Source organism: Balearica regulorum, chromosome 26 (assembly GCF_011004875.1).
Source record: "Balearica regulorum gibbericeps isolate bBalReg1 chromosome 26, bBalReg1.pri, whole genome shotgun sequence".
Classification (NCBI taxonomy): domain Eukaryota; kingdom Metazoa; phylum Chordata; class Aves; order Gruiformes; family Gruidae; genus Balearica; species Balearica regulorum.
The window spans coordinates 1669803-1694951 of record NC_046209.1 but is presented as its reverse complement, the minus strand read 5'-3'; the positions used below and the strand labels follow the sequence as shown (position 1 = coordinate 1694951).

At 45.5% G+C, this 25149-nt stretch overlaps 1 protein-coding gene across 5 annotated transcripts; it reads right to left on the bottom strand.

Moving 5' to 3' along the window:
• Positions 1 to 767: 767 nt before the first annotated feature.
• Positions 768 to 24519, bottom strand: KLHL26 (kelch like family member 26). 5 transcript variants are annotated; one of them, XM_075776542.1, is made up of 5 exons: positions 23803 to 24519; positions 11800 to 11982; positions 7271 to 8646; positions 4875 to 4988; positions 768 to 926 (listed from the first exon to the last, which is right to left on the bottom strand). In XM_075776542.1, the coding sequence occupies exons 1-4, from the start codon at positions 24162 to 24164 to the stop codon at positions 4912 to 4914; spliced, it is 1998 nt and encodes a 665-aa protein (XP_075632657.1). In that variant the 5' UTR covers positions 24165 to 24519; the 3' UTR covers positions 768 to 926; positions 4875 to 4911. The 5 variants fall into 5 exon arrangements, with proteins under 5 accessions (XP_075632657.1, XP_075632655.1, XP_075632654.1 ...); XM_075776540.1 differs by lacking the exon at positions 768 to 926 and having other exon boundaries at positions 4495 to 4988; XM_075776539.1 differs by lacking the exons at positions 768 to 926; positions 4875 to 4988 and having other exon boundaries at positions 5446 to 8646.
• Positions 24520 to 25149: the final 630 nt, after the last annotated feature.

Here is a 25149-nt window from a genome sequence, read left to right as displayed (position 1 = left end):
CAGCAGACAGCAGGAGATTGCGCCTTGATCGTCAAATAAGCTGACATTTTTTTGCCTACAAACACAAAGATTTTGATCTCTCACACTTCCTACTTAATGTTCCCATTGACGTTCCCATTATCCTCAGAGAAGAATATCCTCTGAAGTCCACAGAGTCCCTAGTTCCAATGCTATTTTGAACTGAGCTCCAAATCACACTTTCAGGGGGAAGACATTTTCTTGTTTCACTTGTAATTTGTGACCATCTCTTTAATTGAAGATATCCTTGTTTCCAGAGGGCAGATAAAAGCACCTAATTACCCTCTCTACACCGCTCATCAAATCCGATGAGCCGTCCAAGCAAACCAACTCAGAGTCACACAGAACACTCGGTTCTGCCCTCTATACCAATATTCCCTCATCATCCTTCCAATTTAGTTTCTCTACCATTCCCTTTAAATTCTAAAATTACAGAAAGCAAGCAAACACCGACTGCTACAAGATATTACTCTCATTTCTACGAGCCGTATCTTCTGGTGCTCTGAAATACTTTGGCAACCACACAGAGGATTCTGTTACGGTTAGTTTTCCCAGAATCAAGGCTTGGCTTCATGCCCCACTGAAGCAAGACATATTCCCGTGATGCTCAGGTGATGTGGTGAGCCGGTAAAGCGGCAGCCACTCTATCTCCTTTCAAAGATAATGCTTGAATGGTAGGCAAAGTCTTCTATGCGGGCAAAGTCACAGTCAGCACTAAAAAGGGAGGCACCAGTGAGAATCGTGCACTTTATTGAAACAAACAGGAAACTGGGAAATACTTTTTTTACCACTAAGAGATTACAGCATTGCAAATCAAATTGTAGATCAGGCAGAGAAGCACGGCAGAGCGCAAGATGTTTCCTTCCATAGCCGTCTGTCACATCAAAGTTCAGAGATTTGGTGATATTCTATACAGAACATAGCAGAAAATATTTTCTTTTTAAATCTCACGGTTCAGCTCTAGAGACGTGTGCTAAAAGGGTGACAAGTAACAGATTTAAAATCCGAACTTTTTTTGCAGATGTTTCCTGAGCACTCAGGTATAATAAAACAGCTATAGGGTAGGCAACAATCCCTGGTGTGAAACCGCACAACTTCTGGGACAGAGCCGTTCTCTTTGCCCTACGCACAGCAATTTCACTTGCACACCAAACAAATAAGTTGTGCAAATGCAGCATAGGTTACATCTCTACGAGGACTGCTTTACTGGGACAGGAACAGTGGTGTGTCCTATCAGCAATTCATTTCTTCTATGATGCAGCCGTGCTTACAAACTCTTTTGTAGCCGTAAAGTATAAGTGCCTCCTTTCTCCCTCCCTCTTCCTGCTACCAAAGCAAAACAAGCTGCATTGATAAACCCGCTGGATGGGATTAGGGACAGTGGCAGTTTTCTCTTGCAAAGTCTGTAGTGCAGATCTGGGTGTAGCCATTTTAAGGCTGCAGTTCAGCAGAGCACATCAGTGCATGGCAGTTATACCCTATTTCAGCAAAATACCTACGCGTACATTTAACAGCAAACTCTACGCTGGACTGAAATACCATCTGAAGTGCCTCCCAGAATGCATGCCTTGCGCTACTTGCAAGCCTCTGGGCTTTGCAGATGAGGGAACCGTGCCTCGAAAAAAGTGCATTTCTAAGAAGTTCCTTTCGGGCCTCTTGGATAGCAGCAGCGAGTCATTCGCTCGAACTCTAATTGGTGTCCTGAAAAGTCCTCAGAAGGAATGTAACAACTTATTTTTCACTGTGAAAATGGGAGGTTCTCCACTGCAAGCTATAAGCCTTGAGCTGAAAACCTGCCGAACATCTGGCCTGGGATCAAGGTTTGCTTTGATGGTCATTCACGATACAATGGGTGGACACATTTCTACAACAGGTGGACACTTACTACCAACAAAAGCGGGAAAGACAGAGTCGTCCTTCCTTCCCTCTCTTACCCCCAATGTAACTGCAACAGCTGCAGTCCAACAGAACTCACCAGGCTTCCAGAAAGACTCGGATACCACAAGGAAAAGCCTCAAACATGGATCAGCCCCATAAAAGCAGAGGAAGGTTGCAAGAAGCACAGGACAGCTTGCCCTAGCCTGCACAATTCATGGGCAAACACACATGTGCTTACACGTGGAGAGCATCTCTACTCATCCAAGGACTAAACCTGACCCCCCTTCCATGGGACATGCTCTGATTTTCTTCCTAAGAAATAGCCAGTACATGCTTTTGGCATAGAGAAGCTTTCATCACGTGAGAACCCCAAAGCATGCAAAATTAAGGTCCAGACATGCTAACAGCACCATGGGGCAAATTTCTCTCTTCCAAACCTCAGTGAAATTCATACATTCCTTCTAAATCCAGTTGTAAACCACTATCCTTAAGGCACTAATACTGAATGCAAGTACTGATACTGCCAAAGAGTAAATCTGCATCCATAAGGAGGATCACATGTTTAAACAAGACCCCAGGCAAAGGGGGGGGGGGGGGGGGGGGAGGGAAAAGAAGGATGCATTTAAAGCTAATAATTGCAAACTTTGTAGGGAGACACAGATTAGCAGCCTGATTACAAACATACATGTAAAATAGTTTTTAGTACATTTTTCAAAGCATCGTGACCGGAAGATACATATCAAAAATATTAAACTCAGCTAAATGGATAAATTCTGCTCTAGGTACTCCAGTGTTAATGTAGTGCGACTCCAGTGACTTCAAAGGAATTGCTCCAGATATAGAGCAGTGTAGCCAGAAGCAGACTGGCTGGTAGCCTGCATAAACAAGCAAAAAAGATTTTCATTTTTTAAGGAGCCATACAAACTAGTTCTAGCTAATTACGTGACAGGGGCCTGGGTGTGAAATAGCAACTGCAAAGCCTCAGGGACTGAGCCAAGAACCTTTGATTTGCTCTCTACAGCTTATAAAAACCTTCTGAAAACTTTTGCTCTCACAGCTTTTCTATTTTCCATTGCAAACTGCACACACTACTCCACCGCTGCCCTCCTGCAGGCCCCCACCGTCGCTCTCTACTAAGTCTTTACCCTTTGTCTTACAATCTGAGGCTAATTTCAGGTTGCACAGCTAAACCAGCAGCTGTTTCCAAGCAGAAAGCACATTTCATGTTCATTTTATGGAACACTCGATGTTGGAGCAGTTGAAATCATACCCGCCCCACAAATAAATTTTAAAACTTCTCTGTGAAACTCCCTAAAGTTGAAATATTAAACTGAAAAGTGCCAAACTTGTGTTACTGAAACTCAGTTATTAGTTTGGAATGAGAAACAAAAGTTCTGGAGTCTGTGGGATGATACTGTGCCTACTCACTATTAAAATGCAGAGCAGAATCTAAGCTGTGTCTGTAAAAAATAACTTGAAGGGAGAGATGTCTATATGATATATATATATGCTCCCAGGTGAAATTCAAGATAGCTGAGCCCTCTTAGGAAGGCAACGCTAGCCGGTTCCGCTCCCTCACTCGCCTGACATGCCAACACACCCAGGCTAGACTGTAAATTTATGAAGCCACATTAACTTTTCCTGGTCCTTAAGTCACAAGTGATGAAATCTCATTCATTTATGCAAGCAACTGGAAGATTTATTGTAAATAAAGTTCTGCACATTACACAACTGGCTAAAAATCATAATTAGAGTTGCACTGGGAAACATGTTTTATTTATTCTGACAGTAGTCTGGCTTCAATAATCCTAGCATGATAAATGTCCCTAAAGTTTGCAGAGTTTCAGCAACTAAAGACCTTATCACAGACATGGAAGTGGAAACGTCTGATGAGGTTTGATGTGGCTTACAAGAGGTCCCGAGCAGTTCTGTTGCATAGCATCGTTTTAAATCAGCACCAGGGTACTAAGAGCTAGTAGGAGTGCCTTCATTCATTGTAAATCAAAGAAATGAAATTTTCCGCTGCCATTAAACTTCCAGGACCTCAGTATGAAAGCTAGGACACGTCTGCGCGAATTAGCAAGGTTCTAGGATAGGGAGAAATGACAGTCGGCTTGCTGAGCCGACAGACCCTCTGGAAAAGGGTCAGTGACACCATTAATAGGATGCAGACATTCCCAATCTCCAGCCATTCTGCACCCTGCCAAGAGTTCTAGTGCTTTCTTTCTTTATAGTTTTAAGTACAATTTCAGGCCCATAAAACATCAGAGAAGACAGAAGCTATTATCCTGGCCATGACAGGAGTCCCTAATGGGACGTGCATACTCTGCAAATACCTAGAACTAATGATGCTGTGCTTTTACTGTTCCCCATCTGTTCAAGGGTATTTTAAAATGTACCAAATCAGGTTTACCCCTATAATGTTTATTGCTGCTCTGAGACTAATAAATGACTCCGAGTGCAATCAAACATTTATCTGGCTTTGCTCATTCTTGAGGAAGAGAGGAGCCCAGGCCACTTGCTTTTCATGCGGGGCATCTTGCGAAGCGTTTTCTCCAACCCACGGAGCACGATCGCTTAGATATTTATGTGAAGACCTTCATCTGGCTGTCAAGTCGTTTCAATACAGCAAAAGAATCAAATCAGTTGATTTTCAGAATAACAGACAGGTTATGCACAGAACAGCCCAGAGCCACAACTGCATACTTCACAGGGGTAAAACAAACTTTATTATCAATACAGATGAGATGCACTTCCACAAATATTTTAGCTAAATTTAGAACAGCTAGAATATTTCTAGCTAACGTTATGAAAAATAATTATTTATATTATATAAAAAGAACATTCCAGTAACAAAGAGAGGTGGTACACAGCAGTGCTTTGTCACAAGCCTCAGTGAAAGAGCCTGGAAACCTTTCCCAGGTTCCTTTTTTCCAAGGATTTTTCTTTTTTTCATCCCCTCCGACACGCACACGTACCTTAGAAGCTTGAAGGGAAAAATAAAGCACGGTTTCCTTACGAAGAGATGCCAACTATGGTCATCGCACAGGTTCTCCAGTCATCGGACGTAGTGTGGCTTATGAGCACTACGGCTGCACATTCAGAAAAACTCAGTTATTAGAGAACACCCAAACCATCAATTCCTGCCATAGAAATGCTTTTGGTAGGAAAATTTAAATAAAATAGGGAAGAATACTTAAGTGTTTTAAGAAGGCAATGATGAAGGAATGACACACTCGTAAGAGGATTAATCGTATTTGCAAATAGGAAAGCAAGTAACCTTCCATTTGTTACTAACCTAAGAAAGTACCCTTTTCATAAACATATGGAAGCATTAAAAAAAGAAAATCCATTATTTTGTAACTTTGAAGCTTGTATTGAGTTACAGTTCATCCTTTCAAAATGTGCTTGTTATCTGCCAAGATTGTTTTGGAGTGTTTCTAGCTTCTATGCCAGACCAAATGAACAGAGAATGGAGTGAATTAGCTGCCTAAGAGCTAGAAAGCGGAGCTTGCCCACTGACTTTAGCATATTATACAACAACAAGTACTTTTCATTAATTTATTATTGGCAAACCAGCAAATAGATAGGAACAGATGAAACTATGCCATCACTTTATCTAAAATTTAGAATGCAGAGCTTAACTAAGGAACATGTGCTCTCACCGTAACATACCCAAAGGTGCTTTGATTTTATTAATAAAGAAAAATATCTTTAAGTGAATCTGAGGTATGGAGTTCATGCTTTCCACAGACCTGCTCAGTGATTCGTTAGCAGAACAGACATTACATATTGTCTTTAAAGGTTACAGCACAGTATTTATTTAACAGCAGAATGCAACAGTTTCTCTAAAAAGAGGACTGCATACATCAAAATCAAACTTCTACAGGTACAAAACAAAGCCCTTGAAACAGAATACCTGATAAAAGGAGAAACTTTAAATTCATTAATCAGTCAAATTAATTAGAAAAAATGGCTTGGAGGAAAGGAAAGTTCAGGAAGTAACAGTATTCTGTGCAGTAAACACAGATTTTACAAAAATGGCAGAGTCATCTTAAAATTAATCTCTTCATTTAAAATACCCACTGGCAACAACAAAAAAACCCATTCCACTTTGACTTCCATCATATTATGATGTCAAGTATCTTATTTACATGTCAAGGGAGAAAACCTTCAAGCCTACGAACAAGGAGCACCCACCTCCTTCACGGTACCAAAAGAGTTTGGATGAGCGCGTATTGGTGGAGCGATCAGAAAGGCAAAGGTCTCAATCAGAAACTCCAGGTGCTCTCTGCTTTAGTGGCTCAGCCCAGAGGAACAGCTGCAGAGCTCTTATTGCCAGTAAAGCCAAAGAAATGTTTGGCACTTATTAAAAAAAATATCATGCCCGTTTACATGTAATCAAGCTATCGACATGGCTTTAGTGTTGCAAGCTCTGGATGCCCCAATTAAGGGAGAATTTCTGGACTTGAGTATCATGCTGCGATCTGGAGGGGGTGAGGAAGGGATCTGGAATTGCAGCGCAATCCAAGCAAATGAAGAATCAACGGCGACCGGAGGTGTGCAGGGATAAGCGTTCCCCTTTTAGGAGGGCGGAGGAAAAAAAGAGTCACCTTTGAAAAGCAAGAATATGATTTCATAATCCAAGCACCTGAGCTCTTCTAGCTCCCACTGTCCCTTTATTGCTTCTGGAGGTCAGTATGTTATACAGGTTTTGGTTTTTTTTGTTTGCTAAAAAACAACTAAGTGACATACAATGATTTTTGGAGCTATTGATAAAAATCACACCTGAACTCTTTGAAACATACCACAGTAGTTAGTTACTCCTGAGCTGTCAATGTTTGCAATGTGTAACATTGTTAAAAAAAATGAAAAGCTGGCAAAATGCACCCCCCCCATCAAAAGAAAGAAAAAAAAAAGAGAAAAGCTTTTTCCAGCTGTAACATCTGTTAAGTCTAACTAGCTGACAAGTGCTTCCGATGAAACATGCTTGCCAGAACACTACATAAGAGGAGGAGGGACTTTATGGAGGAGGGAACACAAGCGATTTTTCTCCTTCCCTCACCCACAAAATGCACAATACCATTTGCAAACAACAAAGAAACAACACAGCATCCTGATAACATGCAACACGAGGTGATTTCACGGGCTGACGCAGTCACGCAGAGTTATCTCTGGGTCGTTACCTGCGGTAGTATAACAGGAGCGCATGCTATCCCAGCAAAAGATTCTGGAAAATGCAGGTCCCTTTCCCATTCATCAGTTTCTGTATTATACACCTGCACAATGCTTGTAACATTGTTCAGATGCCAATTGTACCCTCCTACAATATAAATCTTTTTTTCTAGTAAACAACAGCCAGCTTCCGACTGACCTGCGCGCATAGGGCTCACCGTTGTCCATTGGTCTGTTTCAGGCACGTAATATTCCACAGCCAAAACATCAAAGCAACGGTCAACGTGGTCCATGCGGCCTCCCAGAGCATAAATCCTATTATTGGCACTGACCATGGCATGCAGAACTCTGGGTTCGTTCATTGGGGTTTTAAACTCCCACTGATCCACGGCGGGGTCGTAACAGTGCAGGGCTTTTTTGTCTTCCACTGAAATGCCATACCCACCTGATATGTACAATTTGTCTCCCACCGTGGCTCCAGCATGCCCCCACGTCCTGCGTTTCAGGGAGCACACGTAAGTCCACTCGTTATTTTTGGGGCAATACTTCTCTACGGAAGCCAAGCTCCCCGACCGGTTTCTCCCACCAGTGGCATACACCATGCCATGGAGGACGTTGAGTTGGAACTGGATCCTGCTCTCCTGCATGGCCTGAATGCGCAGCCACTGGTTGAGGTGCGGATCATAACGGTAGCAGATATCCACAGCTCCCTCGCCGCTCCGGTACTGCAGGTGCTGCCCTCCTACAATGTAGACAAAGTTGTCGAGCACAGCCACGCAGGAGTGGCTGCTGCCCACCTCCATTTCCGTCAGCTCCTTAAACTGGCGCACGCTGGCATCCGGCAGGTAGTAGACTTTGCAGCTCACAGTGCGGTCGTTATCAGTGTAGGGAGTGCCGCCAAAGGTGATGAGGGACAGGACATCCGAGCGGATGGTGGTCCGAGGGGATTGCATCTCGTGCTGACGGAAGGGCAGGATCTGGTAATTGAAAGCCTCCAGCAAATACTGCCGGCACAAGACATCTTCCACCATGATGTCCAAGGTCTGGACACTGTCCACCAGCTCTGAGGACTTCATCAGCGGGAAGCGGATGTGGCAGAGGACCTGGCTGGCATTGGCACGGCGGGTCGGGTCATATTGCAGCCAGCGGACGGCAGCACGGAAGAGGTCTATTTCACTGCAGCTTTTCAGCTTATTGCTCTGCAAGAAGAAAACAAGGCGCTCCAGCGGCAGGTGGAGGAAATCCTCTTCCTCGGAGATCTGGAGGAAATGCCTAAAAGTGAATGCATCTACTGATTCCTTCAAGGATGCAAGGCTAAAGGTGGTGGCCATCTGCCCGATATTGAGACACGTTTCTACGCTCATGGCAGACTTCAGAAATTCTTCGCAGAGCTCCACGACAGGCACCATCTGGAGGAAGACAGCAGCTCCCAGCACATCCTGAATACAGTCAAGATCAAGAGTCACTTCAGCACTGTATGCAAAGTCTATTATGTGTTTCAGTCCTTTTGCAGATACACCTTTCAGTTCAATCACATCTTGGCTGGCTTCTCTCATCCCGCCTGTGAACATTGCCCTGGAGGTCAAGAACACAAACAAAAATTTTCCCCCATTTTAAATACACATAAAATGATGCATCACTTCAGAGTTTTATTTTATTTTTTTAAACATACTGATTCTCTTAGGGAGGATGGGGAAGGGGGGGAAATAAATCAAGGCTAAATCTCTAAAAGCCAGGAGAAATTAGAGTATGCAATTACTTACGTAAAGCTTGCATAAACAGTGCACTGAGAAGTAATATTCAGCTACCAGAAAGTTAAGTTTTTCAATCTGGCAGCATAAATAAGAGTGGTCCACAGGACAAAGCCTCAAGAAGTAGGTACAGCTACCAGAGCAGGGACTGTAGTACACTGGACACAGATGAATCCATGATATTCAAGAACCAAAGGATACAACGGGATCTGCACCAGCAGAGATCAGTAACCAGACCCTAAAGAGTTAAAGTATGCAGGATTTGTAAGCACAAAGAAAGAATACACTTTGGAAGAAACCTGTGTTTAGATCCTCTGAGCTTGCCTGCAGCACTGCCTTTAGGCAAAGATTTCAGCCCGTTATAGCATAGGCTAGCTATGAAATGGCTTAAATACTGCAGATGTAACACATCTTAGGAACAGCTTTGGTAAACACAACAGAACCTCCCCTCCAAGGTTCATTCCCAATGCCGTAAGAAAATACGAGTTGCAGCCACTTCAGAAAACGTCTGTCATGTCGCAGTATGACAGCAGGGGGCTAACAGGCAATTAAAAAAAAAAGAAAAAAAAAAAGAAAAGATTTGGTTACAGCACAGCTGCAAGCACATCAGTTGACCAGGCCACGCAGAGATTAGGCCCTAGATCACCTCCTTGGGAGGCTTCTAAATTCCACAGGAAGCACACACCACGCCAAGGACTGCACACAGACATCTCGTAAACTGCTCTTCTAGAGCGGCGCTGCATTTCCCAGCTACGGGGCCTGTGGGCGTGATGGTGACATAACTGCATATTTGGTTTTTTTAATACGTTTACATGAAATTTCAGCAGGTTTTGTTATATATGGATAGCTCAGGGGCAAAGGTTTGTGCTCTGTGTAGTATAGAACAAGCAGTAGCAGTTGTGGGGAAACCAAAGTCAAAACAGGTTCCTGGAAGAACCATCCCATGGAGTTTCATCATTCACTGCCATCGTACACACATCCCAGCAAGGCTATGGACTGTCAAACAAAAGACCTTTTAAATTGCTGGCAGCTGCCTGCACATTTTGGGCAGGTTTTCCCATCATCGATAACCTATTCTTTTTCCATCGGAAAGGTAAATTAGTTGTGAAAGCACTGTGTCATTAGAGCTGCCTTAGGAAGGTGCAGTGACTCTAAGGTGCAAGAAAAAATGCTGAACAGACCCTGCTCTTCTGCATCAACACAGGAATAAAGGAATATCTTGGGAATACTGTCAAAAGACAGGAGTTCCAAGTTTCCTGTCCAAACCAGGCTAGAAAACCTGCTGCTGTCCAGCATAAACCCAAGAAATCCTAAATGACCTAAATAAGGAAATATCTGCATATTAAATCAGCTTTCTGTAACCGAGTGACCAGGAATACTGTTCGCAATTATTTGTCCATATAGCAGATGAGAGCATTCTGCTAAAATCCCCCTGCATATCCCATGTCACAGAACAGTGTGCTGCCCTGATCCCTTGCCCCAGAGGATATGCAGACATATGTGTACTCGTGCATTAGCTATACAGAGCTGAACGTGCATAACGAAAGAAAAGCATTATTGTTGCCATGATGAAGACAATTCATCAGATAGAATGCAATTCCTTTAAAAAGTGTTACGGTTCTAAACTGCTGATTATATAAATGCCTCAGTTTCGCTCTTTTCCCTCCCCCCTTCTGCATAAAACCAGCGTATTTTCAAAAGCTCGATTATTCTGTCATTGTTCCCCAGGACAACCTTCCTTAGCACCACAGAAGTTATAACAAGAAACCTACTCAGCAATTATAGTTCGACAGTGAAAACACACTAGCAGTGGCACTGCATACAGCATTTATGAATACAAATAGTGCTATTAGCATTTGGTGGGAGATCAGCTCCATCATTAATTGCATGCCCATTAGGGAGAGTGATAAGGTTGGGAGGTTTATGTTACCGAAGGGAGAGAGAAGGGAATGGCCTAGAAAATTTGTGCGTACATAAGACAGACATCATCACAGCAGCTGAAGAAATGGGCGAAGGGATCCAGGAGATATGCCAAGGGACACTAAAGTCCCTTGCTCTTGGTTACCTGCTCAAGTCAGGAAGGAACCTAGACGGCAAGGGATTGCAAACCCCCTTGACCAGCCCTTCTCCACCCTCCCTCGCTACTGCCTGCAGTCTAGAACAACACCCAGGAGTTCTCTGTTGTTCTGAACCTCCCCTACACCCCTCGCCTCCAGCACGCCCCTCACTTGACACTGCCACTGGTGCTACCAGAAAAGATCCCCAACTCAAAGGAGAAGTCATTCCAAGTCAGAGAACCTTCTTCCAAGTCAGAGAACCATTACAAAGGAGTTTGACAGAGGAGAGATGGATGAATACCAATTTTCACTTAAGACTGAATTTCCTGCTCCGCAGTTGGCTCACTCTGCATTAATTTGGCTGAGAAAACTCCTCTCCATGCTTCATGATAGGACAATTCTCCCCAATGTCCTGGGGTTTGGGGAATACACACACACACACACACACAATGCATCGCACTCTTCAGCCTGTGAACAGTAAGCACTATAGACAGATCAGTGGTATTTAAAGATAACATGAGTGTATTTACAATGGGCACCATCGTTCAATGGGATGACTCATTTCAGATTGCTGCCACTTTGCAATCAGCTCAAGTAGCTCCAGGGCAAAATCCTGTTTCCTTCATCAGGCAGAGCACCTATCCATGCTGCCCAGGTGGGTTCAGGACCTGGGCTTGAACTCGCATCTTGGCCCAGCAGCTGTAGTCAAACAAACCTCATCTGCGTGCAGAGGGACTGACTCCGAGCCTCTACATGCCTGCAGGTAATCCCACCAAGGTCTGCGGGGCAAACCGTACCTCCAGAGGGTTGTGCGTGGGTGTGATTTTGGGGCATGGTGGGGAGGTCGGGGTAGGGGAGGATGGGGAAACAGAAAACTGATGGGAAAGGTAAAAATGCCTGCTTCCCTATCAGATTCTCACCTGAAATAGTCACTGCAGGCAGCCAAGACAACTTTATGAACCTGAAACACTTCATTATTTATAGTGAGGATGACATCAAGCAGCTGAGCCTGAGCTCGGAGCGAGGCCAGTCCCTGCAGTAGAGTGGTGCTGTGGCCAGGAGCAGAGAACGTGCATTTCAGGGTGCTGTTCTTGTCAGCCATGCTAAAAACAGAACAAGAGAGACAGGCTGGTTTTAAATTAAAACAATATGTGGTATACCTACAAAGCATGCTGGGGAAGATACTGTAACATGAACAGTTGGAGCGCAAATTCCCAGCTCAATAGCCACACAGAACATCATGACATCAGTACTTCAGTTGTATTCCCTTCTCCCAGTACAAAAGAGACTTCCAAAGTTTTAAATTATACTTTCGCATTACTGACAACCCGTCACGCTGCAGCACACAGGGGCTTCAGAGACCATGCAAACACCAGCTAGCGGGGCCAAAAGCTCCAATGAACATTGGTGTCCCCACACTACAACTACCCCAGAGTCCACCCTGACCTTGACTTCAACCACGAGACTGATTCACAGTTGCTTGTTCTTCTCACCACCTATCCTGCCTGCAGCTGTTAGATACTCCGTACCGTCCAAGGACAGCCCTGCTAGCCCTATTTGATCCTTTCCTGATGCCTGACCCTCATGAAGAGCAAAAACAAAATATTACATAGGACTGGCTGCTCTAAATAACATCAGCTGTTTGAACTGCACTGTAAACAGTCCCCTCCCAGTGTAAATATTTCCTTGGTTTTCCCAATGCCTCTCACACATATTCCCCAGCGCAGAGAGCATCATTCTTAGATTCACTTGGCCTCAGATGCACTTGTCAATGTGCAATGAACGCTGCATTTGGAGATGAACCTCAGCAGTATCTCTGCACAAGTGGAAAAGACTATTAGGTGCTCTGTGCTCCTCTGAAAATAACTACAATTATGCTGCTGATTTCCTGAGTAAGGCAATAGTAGGCTAGCATGCCCTGCCCGCTGAACGGGGTCCACTCACGCCAACAGAAGCATGAAATCCTAAATTCATTTGCAAATTTAATCCAACGCTGAACTACTTTTCAGGATCAAGATCCAAGTCCTTCTGGGAAGAAAACATGCACAAGAATCAGTATTCAGGATGAGTTTCGTGTTTTCAGAAGCACCCTGCTATCTGGTCTCTGCATTTTAAGAAATATTTTATGGAAGCATGACATAACAAAAATCCCAAGCAGATCAGACTGAATCTGGAAAGCTGCATTACTTGCTCCCAAGTCCGCAGTGGGAGAGTACACTGTGCTTAAAGGCTTATTACCATTTAGGTAGCATAAACCAATAAAGCCAAAAATAAATAGTACAGAGACTAGGTCCCAGTGTGCTAGGGGCTGTATTATCCCATCCTCTGCTAGCAACTGTCCCTAAAAGTTCACTACCCAAACAACAACAAAAGCCACACACAATGGACGAAACAAGTAGGCAAGGTCAGAGAAGAGTCAGGGAGATGGGATAACAAAAAAGGGGATGTAAACAATCCTCAAACAATAAGGAACAATGGTCAGGACTTGCTACTTGCCTAACTTATCGGATTGCAATTTCCTGCTAGCTTTACAGAAGAGGGAGTTAGGGGAAATCTGTGATGTTCATCAGAGCATTGAGAGGGAAGCTGCTTTGTGCGAGTAGCTCTAGAGCTCTCTGGGATGCTGCAGGATGCAGATATCAAATCTTTGCAGTCTGTTTCAAAACTCCTCAGGCTTGGGAACGTGCCTTAAAATTCATACAAGTTCCTACTGGGATGACTGATACCAGTCAGTTGTGCTTCTTGTAGCACAGATCTGAAATTCCTATCTTAAAGTCAAAGCATACTAAAAAGTCTTAGTTCAGAGAGCGGAGTCCAGCTACAACATCCTTCCTATAATAAGAAGGATTAGCAAAAAGTCAGTTGCTGACAAGACCTTTATCCATTACTCCGCGAGCCAAGAAACATCTATCCACTCCAGCTCTTCCCATGGTGAAAGAGGAAGGAGATTGGAAGGAGCGAGTACATGAATATTCATCACGTCAAACTCATTTTACTCTCCTCTCTGGAACAATGGCTTTGATTTGCTGGAGGAAACATCGAGCATAAGCAAGGAAATGATCTTGCCTCTGAACATAGTATCGTTCACCGAGCAAACCCATTTTGCTTCACGCTGGACAGGTAAAATACACACAGAGAGCTCTGGCGGCTCATCTGGGAGATAGTAACTCCTGAGTTTACCGTAACTTCATTAGACTTGATCTCCTGCAGGATTCTTCTCGTGGGAATTTTCTTCAGGTTTTTTTTTTTTTTCATATGAATTTTAAGTATTCCTTTTCCCAGCCTAAGGGCTTACCCATGTAGGATTGCTTTCACTATATCCCCAACGTTCCCATCACAGGTGCCTCTTCAAACAACAAGCTTTACCTGAACAAACATTTCTCTTTTTTTTTTTTTTTTTCCTTTTTCTCAATTAACTTTTACAGGCACTGTTGATAACCAGAGTGTATGTTTAAGGTAGATGGAGGACTAAAGCTGGGTAGGTAGATATTTCTGTGCTGGAATAAACATGTTTGCATGTGAGATTCATTTCGATAGGTAATTGTGAACAGCTACCCCTGAAAAAAACTCCCTGTACTAGTTCCTTTGTCTATTTACAGGTATAGAATAAAAGGATCCAATGATTACACAATCCTCGGGGCGGAGGGGGGGGGTGGGGGGGGTGGAGAAAAGACAAAACAAAACTGAACAGTAAGAGAAACACTGATAATGTACGGTTTTCTTCAGTCTGGGAAAAAAAAAAGAATTTTTAGAAGAAACACATAAGCTGGAAGCAAAATAAAATCCACACAAAGCAGGAGAAATCAAGTAAGAGACTTTACAAACACCGAGCTGGAGGGAGGAGAGGTGAGAAAACAGCAACAAATGCTGTTTGCACCACGGTTAGTAAAAGGGGTTTGTGATAAAAGCAGGCTTGGGTCAAAGCAGGCTGCTGTACCACGGGGCACGCCATAGCAGCGGTGTGCATTATGGCACATGGCCTTGCTTTCCACTCCTTGCGCTGAGTTAGGAAGAGAGGAAGAAGAAAGGTAGCAGTTGGATGTCAGAGACTGAAAAAAATAATACAAATAAGCACAAAAGGAAGCCTTGAACATCTGAAAGTGCCTTTGTGAGGCTGTCCCTATCTTATTTGAGATCTGAATATGCCGTGTACTTGTTGCTTAACAATTTGTTACAGAAGAAGCAGCCTTGCAGACAAACTTCGGAAGAGTTGCATCTACTTCTCGGCAGTTCAGAACATGCCTCCAAGATAAAAGCCTTTCACCACACAATAGTGAGAGTGTGTTTATTCTGCTCCTTCCCCCTTCCCTTTCTGATGGAGGCAGGGCTGGAGAGCTTCTGGAATTTTCCTCAGTTTTTCGTCTTTGTCCTCAAAAGGACGGCACTGAGTGAAGTCCGTCCTCTGCCGCAGAGCTTTGCAGAGGTTTCTGTGGCCGAAGCATCCTTCGGCAGGGGCTGAGCACACTAGCTCAGAGTGGGGTCAAGTGTGTCTGGCTGCACCCAGTCAAATTTATCCTTTGAAAAAATGTAAAACATAAAAAAATCATATTCACATCAAGCAGCACTTCCACTGCACGTCCCACTGTGATGTGCAAGTCAATGTTTACGTGATCGGGGCCTCTAACATGAATATATTGGTATAAAGGTGACTTTACCGGAACAGAAATCCCACTTTCCATATGGAAATAGCTGTAGCAGTGAAAGGCACCTTTATATTCATGTAACTGCATCCATTGCACGAATGGTGGGGGCAGCTAGAATTCAATAGTTACGCTGATTCAGAAGGGCGATCCATTTTGGGCAGCACCCTCAAAGACTCTGATAACATCGCCAGTACCCGACTTTCAAAAAGGGACTGCCAGGGTACAAGTAATAGGACTGAGGATTTGTCTCCAAGCCGCTGCTCTGAAGCCAGCTTGTTTTCAATCCTCTCCAAGCACTGCAGGATAGAGTTCAGCATGGCGTATTTGACCGTAGCTTGGGGAAAATCAACCCAAAACCATACACACATTGCAGGCTTGTGAAAATGTTAAAGCAAGGGTTAAGGGAGTGGTTCCAGCCAGACAGCAGGTAGGGAAGGCAAACAGGCTCAGAAATCCTCCTCCTGCTGCTGTGCCTATTACAGGAGCTGGGCCATGTGCTCATTCTTGCCCCAAGCACGCTGAGCACGTCCTTAGCTGACATGTTTCTGAGCGACGACTGCTTGATTTTTTTGACCAGAAACAGATGCAGTGAGGAGGCATCTGAATGCAGGGCTGGGCACCCAAAGGGTGAGGGGCTGAGACATATTTCAGGGCCATACTTCAAGAATCAGTTCAGATGAGGCCCAAAGAACAGCCCAAAGAACAACCGTCCCCTGCCTCTGCCTCCTCAATGCTCCACAACATCACGTGTAATCCAAGATGCATTTCAAGCTAATGAATCATTTTTACCAAATCTGTACTGATGATTAAAAACATCAAAGCTGGAATTAAAGGCTTACCAAGCATGAGTTCATATTTCAGCATGTTTGCAACTACTGCACAAGTACAAATGGAGAGAATTATACCAGGCCAGATTATAACATTTCAGTGATTGAATTAAATAAGAAAAATCTTTTGCCACACAACTGCCTGTCATCTTCCTACTCTTCTTTTATAACATGGGCCTCCTTGGAAGGAGGGATAGTTCGGTGCTAGCGAGGCTCACTCTCCATCCCAGTTCAGCATCCTTGCTAATATTCACCCGCGTTTTCCCACTCTCTGGGCAGGTGGTGCTTGGTAATTTTTCATATGGGAGAAACTGAAAGGGGTTGGCAAGATTTCTAAGCAGGGCAAAATTCCAACAGCCAGCCTCTACAGTAAACACAAGCTCTAAAGGTAGGACCCCGCGGGGCATGGCTGGGGTACAAAAGAAGAGGGAGGAAAAGCAGCAGCAGCAGCAGCAGCATATGTGTGTGTGTGTGTGTGTATGCACACGTGTGTGTGTTCCCATGCATCAAGTACGTAGTGCCACAGCTTTTCAGTGGATAAACAAAGGACTCAGGATTGCAAAACACCCAGGGAGGCACCTTCTGAGCACTCAAGCCTGCAAGAAATTTTTTCTGGTGAGAGCAGCAGAACTAACATAAAGCTGAAGAGTAACTTTATTTAGAACATAGGGTATGAATATTAAGGACCTTCTTTAAGAACCTTTGAAAGGCAGCATTATAGATATTTTAATAATGCAAATCATTTAATGCCTTTAGTTTCATGCCTAAGTAAAAAACACATTCAGATTCTGATTTTTAAACTACAATTAAGACACTTAAAATCAAAACAAAAGTCAAACTCCCTCAGATAAGTCACTGGTAGCCATGGTTACTATAATATTTCAGATCCTGAGGCTTTATATCACATGCCCAAATGATGAAAATGAGTTTTCAGCACCTCACACTAACAAATGTTACGTTAGGGCAAAAAGGCTAAACCCTTTACTCTAGCTTTGCTGTTTCATGGACTCGTATTGGGACTTTTGGACAACACACTCATGGCCTTCGCGCACCCCCCCCTACAAAAAGGCATCGAGAGGTTTCCTTGAACTTTGGGTGCAAGGAAGATCAGATGCTGCCAGGCAATGAGACTTAAAAATACCTGCCCTGTTAACCTACTTACATTCCCAGCAGCAAGCAAGATTGTCACCAGCATCCCATCAGAAACACCATTTACCATTGCTTCCCTGTCCAAATTAGCAACAACAATAAGCACTTAATGATCAGCAACTAATTAAATATTAACACATTGAATGAGGGGATGCTTTCCAGAGAAGCATAATCATCCTTAGGAAAGATATGTGAGCAAAATCATATAATTGATTTCTTTGTTCCCTTTTCCACCTCCTTCCCTTAATTTCTCCTATGCCTCCCCTCTGCCTCCACTCATTTTCCTCTCCTGACACTCTCTCTTTCATCAAAGGCAATAAACACAAGTAGAAAGCCTGAGACTAATATCTCTATGTAGAAGTGACTAGCAATTTGAAGTGCTCAAATAAAGAGATTATAAATCGGTCTGAGTTTTCAAAGGAGTAATACTTTGTGTGTAAAAAATGGTCTTCTGTAAAGTGCCTGAAGTTGAATAGTGAAGTTTGACAAGTCTTGCCTTTAGTCTTTTACACTTCAAGTCTCAAAATTTAGGGAAAGTTAGCATTTGGCAAAGGGAGAAGAAGTAACATTCACTATTTTAAAGAAAGAACAAAGCCCAACAAACCAAGCTTTTTTATTTGCATTACAGGGACCCAGTAGGCTTGGCCCTCTCACAAAGAGGGAACTGTGGTCTCAAAAGATGGACTGCCTGACGCTGGAATGGGACTGGGCACCGCTGGGCTCCCACGCTCTCCACTGCCACACAACCCACGCCTGATTCAGCCTTGCATTTAGTGAAAACGGCAATTAAAGACATATCTCATAGAAGCCAGGAGGTACCTTAATGTTTCATTTTTAAGTGCTTTCTGAATCAGGTCCTGCTGATCCCCTTATTTGCTTATCTGCATCCTGCCTCTCCCAAGCTGGAACCAAGGAAACCCTATAACCCAAAGGTAAGGCAGCAAGTTGAAGCAAGAGGCTTTTCAATTTTTTTTTTTTAAATATTATTTTTTTGTCCCCTGAGAAGTCCCAGACACATTTCCAAATCTATGTTTTTCTTTTTTTTCCAAGCTGGACTCACACAGGGCCCAGCAGACACACACACATGAATAGATTTTGCTCCCAGGCTTCAATCGGTAGGTTGTTTGCAAGCCAAAGGAGGTGGGATTTTGGTTACTGCTAAAAGCACTAATAAAACTGGATGTCTGTCAAAAGCTGGCTGGCCTGGTAAAATGGAGCATTGGAGCATGGAACAAAAAAGTGGAGGGTGAAATATATGAACACATTAAACTCTGTGCCACCTCGTGGAGTTTCAACGTGAGGGACTGGTCAGTACGTGCTGTACCTGGGACAAATTTGGGGGGGGGGTGGAAGAAAGAAGAAGATTCTTAAAAATGTTTGTCACAGAGCCAGAGTCATCTTTATGATGGTGCAGGGACAAATAGGAAAAGCAGTTTGGTCCTCTTCATTCAGCAACCAAAGTGGCCAATGCAGCTCTCAGGTAGGGGCTCCACAAGCCCAAATTTGCACATTGGGGTCTTGGAGGGGCACAAAATGTCGGGCTGAGATCATTCCCCAGGATCTGCCATTTCTCTTCTGTCTACCCATATCCAGAGCTATCGCAGAGGATCTTATCCTGTACAGGGATTTTCCTGGGGCATCCTGCCCCAAACCTTCTCGGGCAGCAGAGCACATGGAGCCGGCGCAGGCAACACACATCACCCATCACTAACAACATCCCGCCGTTCCACAATCTCAACCTGTATTTTTACAATGAGCAAGAATGGGAAGGTACTATCCCACCCCCCCAAACTTTACCGTGATTATATTCTTGTCAGCCCCAAACCTAATCCCGCTGAGCCAGGAACAAACTGAGCAAATATAAAAATCACTCTAAGCATATAAATTACTCTGGCAGCCCCAGGCAGTATCACAGCAATGAAAAAGTCAGCTGCTCTCTGTTGCTCCCAAGCTCAGCCAGCCACACAAGGACCCCCAGAAGGACGGTGGATTTTACACCACGTAAAATTTGCCTGTGTATCCACGGTACACGGCTATGTACAGGCTCTTTATACACTCAATACTCCTGCTGACAGTGCTGCTTTAAACAGTTCCATGTTTCCTCCACCATATGGTCAAACCCTGCCAACCCTGGCTCTAGAAAAAGAAAAGCTACAACGATGTCGGATCAAAAAACTGCAAAAAGCAGAACCATCCTTTTACAACACACCACCACGGCTGTTTTAGCAGCCAGGAGTTGCAAGCGGGTATTTTCTGCGCCCGCCATCCCCTGCACACCTCTCCCAGCAGCACCCGTGGCAGAGCCGCTGTGCAAAGGCCGAGAGGCACCTAGTGGTGTCGGGAAGCACAGCAGAGCCACCAAGGCCACCCCAAAAGTGACACCCAGCCCAGCGCCAAGCACTGCTTCACTGCTGGCCTTCTAGATACCACCCTGCTCTTCCCTCCACCCCTGTTCTTCCATCCACCCCACTCCAGCATCGCGTTTTTGCCTTCATAAACAGAGCAAAGCTGATCCGTGGCGCAGCTACCACCACTTTAATCTGAAGATCCGTCAGGACCTGTCTCAGCTTCCCGGCTCGTCACAAGTCAGCAATGGCTGGGTCACGTTCCCCCTGGGGACGGCCCGTTTCAGCTCTGGCAGCAGCCCCTGGCAGGGCAGAAAGTTCCCCCCACCACACAAATCACTCTGCAACCTTCTCCCACACAACCATACCGGGCTCTTTGCTCCATGCCTTGGAAAAACTTAGAAAAAACTTCAAAATCAGAGTACGAGGTACTCGGACCAGTGTTTGTCTCAGCCTGTTTCTGCGGCATCCGATTGCATCCTCTGGGCAGTTTTGCAATAAAAACGACGGGACTAGTTACATGCAGAGTAGGTACTACAGCGTGCAGTGACCCGCAGCATGCCTCTCGTCTCCCTGCACCTCCACCCTCCAGATTATTGCCTCTGAGCAGCTAGGGATCTCAAGCAAAAGCAACATAAAATGATGAAACAGTGGATGACAGAAGAAAAACCTACCATCGCTTTAATTCAAACTAAAGAAGTCCTGTTTTCTAGCAGATGCTGCAGCTGCCCCAGCATTTGGCACTGTAACACCAATTCCAATTCAGTTCCAGAATCAAATCCTCTTGCCGCTGCGGCTGCTTGTAGCCCCTTTCCCTCGTTACCTAAATCCTCTGCACTTACCTTCTGACAGGCTCATGCCCATTCTAAACATCATTATGTTTCCCAGCTCCTTGGGCAGTTCAGTTCTGCACAGGCTTTGTGCCACCCTCACTGCGTCATCTGAACGGAATAACCCAAGACCACCAGAAGCACAGCAGCAGCTTTTCTTAAAGCTCACTGATTTCTGTGCAAGTTCAGCATTTAGCTTCCATATAAATGAGAAATTGGAAAAGACTCCTTAGCCATCATCCCGTGATGTGAGGCTCTTCCTTACAAAGCAGTTAATGCTACGCAACACTTGGAGGTAAGACAGGAACCTTTAAAGAATCACTGAAGTTTACTTTTGGTCTAAATAAAACCTCCAGCTCAGAAGTCTCCCAATGTTGAAAAGGAAAGCAGCAGTTATTTTTACAGTGATTCAATTAGAGTGTAAACATTTACACCACATCTACCAGATCTAACAACTAAATCTGTTTTAAAATTGCCATGTGGCAGAGTATAGAACATAGAAACCACACAAAACTAAACTCTGAACAGTTTAAAAAGAAAAAAGAAAAGGTCTAATTGAAGATTGAAGCTATATAAGATTACAGGAGGACAAAACCAAAGCACACTCACAGCCCTTATCATTATCTTCCCCCAACGTGGTTTTACTCCATCCTCCTGTACATTTGCTCGCTCTCTCCCACCACTTTCTTCAGAAGGAATAAGGTTAGAGGAGTTCAGGTCAACTTTCTCTTGATGTGATCCCAGACATATGTACTTTTAGATAAGGAAGACCTGCAGGTCTCCCTCACCCATTCATTCTGGTTTTGACAGGTGGGACCGCTTTCAGCAAACACGCCAGCATGTAACAATATTAGGGAGGTTTTTGAAAAGTGTTTATACAACCTGGCTGCCTTCCTTTCTTCAAGGGATTATTCCCGATTTGAGAGACACACAGCTCTCCTGCACAACTTGTCTGGACACCCCGATGAATTCCTGCTTAAAGGCCTGCCAGATAACATCCTCTCCAGCATCTCAAGAGATGTTTTTCCTAGATCTTTGTCATTCTGCTTTGTACAACCCTACCTAACCAACACTGCAGCAGAATTCATGTGCCTTGTTGTCTAAAGCACAGAGAACTTCTCTTACCGAGGGTACCGATGGATTTCACTGTTTCCTCTGTACTTGTTCACCAATCTCAAAGCACATCTTCAGGAGCAGCACAGTATTACACAGTGAATTATGTAGCCTGAAACTCTCCCTCCACATGATACTGAGGGTTGGGAGTAAAATATGAAAGCCATTTGTAACTCATGAAATTCTATCCATAGAGGGGAAAAAAAACAAGAAAAAAAAAAAAAAAGCAAGTTTATTTCAAAATAGAAGATTTGGGCCATTTGCTTTTCAATGCACAGTAATGGCCTTATCTCATGCCATCAGTGTGCCAAAGGCTTTTGCCCATACCATCTGGGGCAGCATGCTCCTTATTGAAAGAAAACGCAGGATCCCCAGCAGACAAGTTAATTTTCTTGCTTTGGGGAAGCTAGCACACTTACGGGTAACTAGCAGCAGCCATGCGGTAGCAATTCCAAAGATGGAAATTCTGTCCGTGCTGTTTGAGTAACAGCGCACCACCGAAATGGCATGTGTGTAACAGCAAGAGAGGACTTTGTCCTTTTGCCTTAGAGAGTAAATACTCAGTAAGTGCAAAAAAGTCACAAGTGGAAGCACCTAACAAGGAATCATTGTTGACAGGGAATGCCCTTGAAATTCTCCTCTCGCTCTATAGAGACGACACGGCATATCCAACGTCCCCCATTGGGTTTCTCCCCTATATTCTCCAATAAATCCATCCTCTAAAACACAAGACTAACAACCAACAAGAAACAGTATCCAAATTTCAACAGGCTTTACTTTAAAATTAACAAAGAAAATAAACACGCAGCAATAGGGAACACGACAGAGCTACAGCTCAGGGAACAAAACTGCTGCAGCTCCAGTCTGGGTGATTTATCACAGCCCTGAAACAAATTACTTCCATTTCTCACTGCTACACACCTAGCACCAAGAAAATTCCAAGCGCCGAGCAAGCGGTCCCACTGACACCCGTGTGAACAAAGTGCTGCTGTTCCTGTTCTGAGAGGGAAGAAAAAGAAGATGCAGAGAGATAAAATGAAATGCCCCAGGCAACACAGCATATAAATTACACAGGTGGTCATTAGGGAAAAAAAAATATATTTATTTATATATATGGTGAGAATTCAGACAGGCTTCTCCAGTGCTGAACAATGACTGTAGGAGCTTCCCTCTCTCTGGCATGACATACAGGGTGGTTATTTCAGGAGTGAACACAGAGAGAGTTAAGTTGAGGATAAATGATGCTTTGAAGCAAAGTGACAGGTTGACAGCAAAACATCCGAGAGACAGACAACACAACTTTCTGAACACCGTCCAACACGGTAACTTTTGGATGATGACAGATAGAAAAGCCCTGGGAACAGAAACTCCTCCACATACAGGTACCACTACAACCATCCACCCACCAAAACACCTTCCAAGGCTGAGTGACCCCACGGGGACCAAAACCAGAGACCCAGAGAGGGGTTTGCAGCCTGGGGGGACAACAGAGGGGACGGGGGGCAACAGAACGGGCCTGAAACACCCAAAACTTGGTGTCTCTGTAAACCTATGAACCTGGTGTCTCTGTAAACCCACAAAGCCAGTGACTCTACAAACCCTACCTAAGCGGGGTCTAGGTCTGATTCACAATATTCGCTGTTTTACAGTCTCCCTCAAACGTCAGTTTTCGTCCTCATAAACTCCACCAGGCAAAGCGTTATTATTATCATTATCTTTCAGAGGACCCACAGCCACCGGGCCCTACTCAGGCCTCCCCATCCATCCGTGTGTCCCCCCTCCCCAGGACACCAGGCCGAGCTCTCCACCTCACCAGAACCCCCGGGGAGCGGCAACGCCAAAAATAAAGGCAAAATAAATTAATACAGGGGCGTTTGTCGGCGCCGGAGGAAAGCGGGGAAGCCGCCGGGCCCACCCGGCCCCCGCCCACCGCCGCGGCCGGGCCCCCGCGCTCCGCTCCGCCGCCGCCGCCCGCCCTCGGACCCCCGGCCTAGGCCGCGCCTGAGCCCCGCTCACCTGCTCGGCCGCTCCGCGGCGAACTCGGCCCCGCCGGACTCCGCCATCTTCGCTGCGCTGCCGCCGCCGCCGCCGGGCCCCGAGCTGGGAGGCGGCGGGAGCCGCCGCGTTAAAGGCGCAGGAGCGAGCGGGGCCCGCGGCGGGAACCGGGGAGCCGTTCTGCTCCCGCCGGGCCTGGCGCCGCCCCGCCGCCACCGGGGCCTGTCACCGGGGCCTGTCACCGCCCCGCGGCTGAGGGGGCCCAGGGGCTGTCGCTTCCCCAGGGCTGAGGGGGCCCGGGCGTCTGTTGCCTCCCCACAGCTGAGGAGGCCCCGGGGCTGTGAGCACCCCACAGCTGAAGGGGCCAGGGGGGCTGTCACCATCCCACAGCCATGGAGCCAGGGGGTCTGTCACTTCCCCGTGGCCACGGGGTCTCTGAGGGCTGTCACGGTCCCGTGGCTGAGAGGACCTTGGGGTCTGTCCCCATCCCTCGGCTGAGGGGACCCGGGGGCTGAGGGGATGTGGGGAGGGGGGGTCTGTCACTGCCCCATGGCTGAGGGGTCCCGGGGGTCTGTCAGCACCCCACAGGCCGCCATGGGCCTCTTCGTGCCAGCACCCTCCAGCTGACCATTATCCAACAGCAGCTGATGGCCCCTGCCCGCAGCCTGCGCCCAACCGCTTCATGCTTTCCCTTGGGATTTCACCTGCAACCATTAAATGTCTCCTGCAGGGACCATCGTGTGTGCAACCAGCCCGGGACTGTGGGGACAACCCTGTTCCTCATCACCCTGGGGACGAAGCCTCCTGCCACGCCATCCGGATGATTATGGACCAGGTTTTATTGCCATAAATGCTTTCTGCAAGAGCAACAGTACCCTCCAGAGGGTGCAGTCTTGTTGTTGGAGATCGCAGCACTCCGGCTGTGCCGTCTCGATGCCAAAGATGCCTTCGCCGCCCCGCATCCCCACACATGGTCGGCATCAGAGTCTCTCCCAGCTCTCCCTAAAGCAACCGGTGGAGACACGGCCAAGTGTCGCGGGGTCCGTGTAATTTTTAAAGCCGGCGTGCATCTGGAGAGAGCGGACGGTCTAGAGGGCATTCCGGTCGGAGTGGAAATCAGGAAATTATTCATAGCGATGGCTCTGCCAACGACCGGGGGTAAATTTCTTTGATTTCCCATGCCTCGGTGTCCACATCTGTATAAGGGAAAGGGGGAATTCGTACATGAGAATAAACGTACTTGGAAAGCCGTGAAAATGCTCTTTCAAGTCAGCCTGATGAAAACTTCATGTTCTGGAGCCCTCCACTTCAAGGAGAGCAATCTGTTTCAGAGGCGAAGCTGTGTATTTTTCTTATTTAAACCTTCTA

Excerpts from the sequence above, each read along its gene's own strand:
- KLHL26 (XM_075776539.1), bottom strand. The coding sequence starts at position 24,164 with ATGGTGACAGCCCCCCTGGCCCCTTCAGCTGTGGGGTGCTCACAGCCC. Across the intron at positions 11,983-23,802 it reads GCCGCGGAGCGGCCGAGCAG|CATGGCTGACAAGAACAGCA; the intron begins GTGAGCGGGGCT and ends TTCTGTTTTTAG. Across the intron at positions 8,647-11,799 it reads GCCTGCAGTGACTATTTCAG|GGCAATGTTCACAGGCGGGA; the intron begins GTGAGAATCTGA and ends CTTGACCTCCAG.